Source organism: Phaenicophaeus curvirostris, chromosome 3 (genome assembly GCF_032191515.1).
Source record: "Phaenicophaeus curvirostris isolate KB17595 chromosome 3, BPBGC_Pcur_1.0, whole genome shotgun sequence".
Classification (NCBI taxonomy): Eukaryota; Metazoa; Chordata; class Aves; order Cuculiformes; family Cuculidae; genus Phaenicophaeus; species Phaenicophaeus curvirostris.
The window spans coordinates 7,703,925-7,710,105 of record NC_091394.1 but is presented as its reverse complement, the minus strand read 5'-3'; the positions used below and the strand labels follow the sequence as shown (position 1 = coordinate 7,710,105).

General features: G+C 40.3%; 1 protein-coding gene across 1 annotated transcript in view; it reads right to left on the bottom strand.

Annotated features, from left to right (window-relative positions):
• Positions 1 to 63: 63 nt before the first annotated feature.
• Positions 64 to 6,181, bottom strand: part of LOC138718786 (dynein axonemal heavy chain 5-like) — a 148,716-nt gene continuing 142,598 nt past the window's right edge. Inside the window, exons 75-76 of the mRNA XM_069853348.1 lie at positions 2,408 to 2,629; positions 64 to 1,100 (exon numbers count right to left, since the gene is read on the bottom strand). Of these exons, the coding sequence (XP_069709449.1) occupies positions 882 to 1,100; positions 2,408 to 2,629 (441 nt within the window). The 3' untranslated portion in view covers positions 64 to 881. The remainder of the gene's footprint in view (positions 1,101 to 2,407; positions 2,630 to 6,181) is intronic.

The window sequence follows — 6,181 nt, the reverse complement described above, 5'->3', positions numbered from 1 at the left end:
TTCTTCTTTCTTTTTTTTTTTTTTAAAACATAAACTGATGCAAAATACAGGATAAAAAGCAGTTAAGATGTTTGAGTTTGCGGGATTCAGACAATAACGCCCATTGAGTAAATACTAAACAGCCAAACCGGTGTTTACTCTGAGAAGTGTTTCAAAACTTTATTGTCTCTAATAATGGCGTGTATGCACATCTCCCTTATAATGGGATATAGGTTTAGAAATTAGTTAATATATGCAAAGGCCACTACTTTTGTAAAGATAAACTCACCTGTTTGTACAACATCTATGGTCATTAGCATAAACAAGTAACTATTCAAGGAAATGGTAGCATCCACTTGTAAAACCCACTATGCAACATCAAAGGAACTGTGCATCAGAATAAATACAGATAAAGTTTTACCAGATATTTAATTCACTTATCATTACAGCTTTAAGAATGATATGGGTGATAAGTTTTTAACTATAAAGCTGAATTGAAGAAGAATTATATTATGAAGTCTTGTTTTAAGAAGAAAAGTTAACATCTACAAAAGAACCACCATAAATGTCAGAGCAGTAGTAGTTACCATAAGCACTTTTTTTCCCTAGTGTTTCCGTTATGAGCAGACTAGGTGATTATATTCTGATTTGTTTTACAAGAGTTACCAGATTTTATGCCTGCAACCATTTTCCCTCTGATATTTCCCAGGTTAAATACATTTTGTATTTTTCCTGTGAACAGAGTAAACTGATTTATGTGCAATTAACACAGTTTCTACACTTCACTTGCTAGTTCCCACACCCCTATGAGAAGGTAGCCACCACTTTGTCAATAACAATATAAATCCTACCAGGTATAGATTAATCTTCCTAGGTGGTTCTTTATAAATATCTGCTGGTCCTTATTTTGTACTGCAGAGCAGCGCAACCCCCCGTAAAGTCCAATGATCAGGATTATGCGCTGTTTTCAGATACAAAGAGAAAATGTACGTCAGATCTGTTCTCCGAGGCTTTTTGTAGACAGGGCAGGAGTACACACTTCCTTGTTGCTTCTTTAGGTCAGGTAGTGCTGTTGTGCTAACAGCGTACACGTGGACCACAGGAAGACTTGTGAACAGCACCTGGGAATGTTAAAAGAGACACAGAGCATTAGAGAAGCCAGGTGGGGTGTCTGAACTCCAAACATTAGAACTACATTCAGTGATGGCCTTCAGCAAAACCACTACAAGAACACAAGCCTTGAGCCTACTGCTACATTCATCCTATCATCCTAACTGTAAGCCCAGGGCAGGTCAGGGACATCAGGAAGCCTGGGGGAAAAAAAAAAAAGGCAAACAGCAGATACCTGGAAAACTGCACGCCATGGAAGTATATGGAAAACCAACAGAGTGGTTCTAGGAGGAAGACAGACTGTTGTCCTTTTTTCCCATGCTTTGCCTCTTTGGCTAGTGTTCCCCATTCCTTCCCCTCTTCCTGTTCTCTGAATGGTAGGACTGGAGCTACAAAGGCCAAGGTGCATTTAGCCTCCCTGTAAGCTCTGCACTGCTGGCAGTGGAGCTTCAAAGATCCAATGTGCCTCTTTGGTGTTTGTCCAGACTAGATCCCCCCAGGTCTTCCTAAAGTATTCATTGGTGGGGGAAAAAAGACCTAAACAGAAAAGCAATACAGAGGCTTGCTGAACACTCTGGAGAACTTGAGTAAATTCCATGTCTGAAGGTTTCTTTTCACAAACTGATCAACAGCTGTCACCAAAAAGCTGCTGGCAAGGTTTAGTTTGGAAAAGTTTGCTCTCAGCCACACACAGACGTATTTTAGCTATGAGAAGAAATTACCTAATCTCCAGTTCAAGGACACTTATCACTGGTTTGGAAGAAGTTTACCAGTGCAGACAATGGCTGCTTTCCCTGAGCAGTGACCACAGCATCTAATTACTCCTCCGTAGGCTTTAAATCTGCTTAGTCACATCAGTAAAACATCCTCCATGCATGGATAACTGAGCAAGCCCAGAACTAATACTCCTCCTGTCCAAAAAGAAAGAAGCAAGCCACAGATTTCTAGTAAACCAAAAACTGACCTCCACAGCTGCTGTTACCTAGCCTAGTCCTGGGCTATTATACGGTCCCACTTGGTCAGTGAAAAGAAGGCTGACTATGGGTTGCACTGTTTTATTCAAACATAGCTGCGCTTCCAGGGCCCCTGAAGCCAAGAATCCTGGCATCTGGTCTGCTCAAGAGCAGGAAGCCTTTTATGTTCAATTCTGGTGCTTAAACACTCTCCCCTTCCCAGCCCTGCTAGTGTTTTACCCTTTTAAAACCTGTTGTAAAACCGCTGCTGCAGGCACTGAAAATACTTCCCGGTGTTCTCTGAGCACACTGTATTATGCCACAGTCAGTCTTGTTCACTTCAGTCATGTTCACTTGATCCTTACCTTTGGTACTGACTCAACCAGCTTACTGTTTCTGCGGTCCCAACCTGCCCCTTCAAGGAAAAGGCCATATATGTAAACTCCACCGATGTCTGCAGGAGGAGGGCCAACAACATCTTCTTTCATCATCTTGGTCACTTCATTGTGCAAAACAACACTGTCCAGTGCCCACCCTTTTGCTAAATTCATGCGAGTCGTCTCTTGCCTCATAGCAGTTAGGAATCCCTAAGGAGATTTAATATGACAGGTTTTAAAAAAAAATTTAATTCACCCGTTTCCAACTTTTTTTCCTATATAAGTGACATCAGCAGTATAAAATCTTATCCCAGAGAATCCCATGCATACATAAAACTTAATCCAGTGCTTGCCTACACTTTCCCAGTACCATGCATTCTCATATAGATGGTGTGTATGTGTTAGTGCTAAGAAGTCTCCAAACTGGCACATTTAATATATCGGAAACTGCATATAACTCACCTCACCTCACATGCCTGCTTCATGAAGCATTTTACAGAAGACAATGGGAGTCTGAAGCCATGCAATTAAATAGTGAAATGCCTCTGTGCAAAACCTTAGTATACTAGAATAACATTCTATAATAGGCAAGAGCAAGATCAACTCACAGCACTTCAGCAGCGCAGAATGAAACTCGCTCTCTGTTCCGAAAAAACACAATTTCATGATACAATTCTAAGCTACCACTAGACAAGCTGAAGATGCTCTTTAACTTCTCTCCTATGACTAATTGTCCGTGTGCACGCTCACTGCAGGACACGAGAAGCACCTTAGTCCTAAGACACGGGAATGTAGACTGCTTTGCACTTCCAGGGGACATGCTGTGATGTACATGTTGTTTTACCCATGGAAACCCATCTGCATAGCCACACGAGGGATGAACAAACAGGAAAACTGAAAATGCAAGAGCAAGAGTGACTTACTGAGAAGGACAGCTAGGAAGGAAAAAGTTTCAGAATAGATTTCAGAGCAGAAAAAGAAGTTATCTAGAGACAGAAATGGGAATAAACAGCCACGGGTGGAACACAGAAAGGTAGGTATTACAGAGCCAACAGCACAGCTAGGAAGAAATCAGGAGCAATCAGGGAACTGAACGAGCCTTTTATTTTTCTTCAGTATTCACAGTGCAGAATGCTTTGTTGAGCTACTGTGAGGGAAATCAGATGTCAGCACATTGGACTCCTGAATGCAGGGGCTGGCCAACGTCTCCTCGCTGGGACTGGAGTGCCTCTTGCATGTGCGAAACACTTTATAGCTATGCAGTACCAAGTTGGAGGACATGAGAGGATGTTCATGAACTCAGATGTTTCAGCTAACTGACATTGGTTGCTTGTCATTATCATCATTCCAGAGACCCCAGGACAAGTGTTTCGGAGAGGTTTTGTGAGAGCACACATAAATGTAATTGCATTTGAAGTAGTTGCGAACTCTAGCATATAACTAAGGGAGACCGGATTAAAGGCCAAGTTCTTCTATCAGAAATGCCATTAAATGAAATCGGAGTACTTGTGGCTAATTTGTGGAACTGTATGTTGTAAAAACATACTAGTACTAATAATTTAAAATACACAAAGCGTTCACTGCCAGAAGGACCTAACAGGCTACTGGATCCCAGATAAACTGAAATATTAAAAAAAGAAGAGCCTAAAGAGTACAGGACAGAGTAATGACAGCGTTAAGGGAATCAGTTCAAAGGCACTATGGAAACACGGGAATAAAAGTAAGCTCAGAGCTGTGAGCTGTCTTCAGGGACAAGATTTAGATTGCAGATCACTCTCACAGAGATGGTAGAACCTACACACTGTCTGCAGTGGGACTTGTAATACTTACCTCCTCACTTGTATGAATCCTATATGGTGTTTGATGACTAGAGCTGTGAGCTGGAGGCCTAACTGGGTATCCCAGAGCAGGTGAACGGCACAATAAACAGCAAGAAAGAATGAAGTGGCTTGAGGTGCCACAGTACGGATGAGGGCTTGGCTCCCCAAAAACCCCTTTGTCAGGAGCATAATGGACCACTTGCCATGATATTTGTTTTGATTTCTAGTAATGTTAGCCCTGTTTTTTTGTTTTGTTTGCATGGAGCTTGAGGGAGGAAAGAGGGGGAATATTGAGATTTCAGAAACAGGGTAAATTTTGTCTTCTTTCTTCACCTGCCTTTTGCTGAACTTCTTGGCCTGCTCACTGAAGACTGCTAAAGCTTTGTTCCTTCTAACAACCCATGCAAACACACTCTAAACCCTCTAGTGAGGAAATAATAGTCATCCAGGGAGCTATGACAAGAAATATGGAAATCAGTTAAGTCTATCACTTTCACAATCATATTCTCTCCTTTACCTTGTTTAGGAGGTTCCTTGATTGTCACTTATTTTGCAATGTCTACAGCAAGGAAATCATGGCAGGTTTACTAGAAGTAAGCGGGCACTGAGGAATCTCCATTCCTCATGCATTGTACTTCATATTCTTACTAGTATTCACATTCCTTTGGCATCTAAGGGTCTTAGAAACAGGCTGAAGGTTCATTATGCTAAGTAATATGTAACCAGAAAGACAGTTCTGCCTCATAGGGCTTAAAATCCATTTATAGGACAAGTGACAGCAACTGGATACAAAGATGCAAAAAAGGAAGGAATAAAACAGTATCAGACACAATACGGAAACTGTGAGGTAGAAATGAGATAATCATAGTGTCAATTTTTTTTGAGGAAAGAATCCAGTAACATCAGATTAACTTCCAGGAAGGAAGAAAAATTCATGGCACTTATTGTTTTGTTCACCCCAGTTATCTTGGCTGAATGCAGACACACACAGGGGATCAGGTTTCTCTTATACAGAAGCCTTAGCCTGATCCCATTTGTATCACTTTAAATAAAGATTAACTTCTGTGAAATTACTGAATTTATCCCAGTGTATGAACAATCCAAGAGAAGGCACAGTCAGGTCCTATATTATTTTTTATTGCCAGAATGCCTCAATCTCCCAGTGCTATAAATCTCCTTTATAGTCTTGTGTTATCCATGGCATTTATCCATTGACTATAAAGCAAACAGTGAGATCTATGCGAGCAGGCAAATTACAAATTGCTTAGGAGCTGCATTTCATCTCACAAATGAAAGGATTTTTCTGACCATTCCTCAGGTATTACAAACAAGCCATTAGAACTGCAGCATAATACTTCATCATCTCAGCTTGCTTGAGAAGATGAAAATCAACTTTTTTAACAAATGAAACGCTGATTTTAAACACAGCAATATGACTATTAATAAAATAATAGTTAATGAAATAGAAACAGAGTCTGCTCAGGTGAATTTCTTGAAGAATGAGTGACTCCCATAGCCTGGGCTACAGATAATGGAAACTATGACAATAGCCATCTGGTTCTTAAGCTCGTGATTGTCAGCACAAATAAATTTTTAAATCTGGGAAGCACATGTCATTCTGGGATTTTTCGTCTCTGCGTGCTACATATTTAGGGCCTTTTAAAACTACATGTTATGAAGCATTTAATTTTTTAATTTCTTGAGGCTTTCTCACTTCCTATGGTCTATTAAATCACAACTTACTTTGATTATATGGTGACATTTTTGAGAAATCCAGATGTATGGATACAAAAACATGTAGGATGCCCAATTTGGGCTGTCAAAATTTCAGAACTGATACAACCCCAAACCACAAAAAAGCTAAAATGGCCAGTACAAAATCTGTATCAGTTCTTGCCCATCTCTATTGCAAAAGCAAACATCAATGAAATCAAAACCCTAT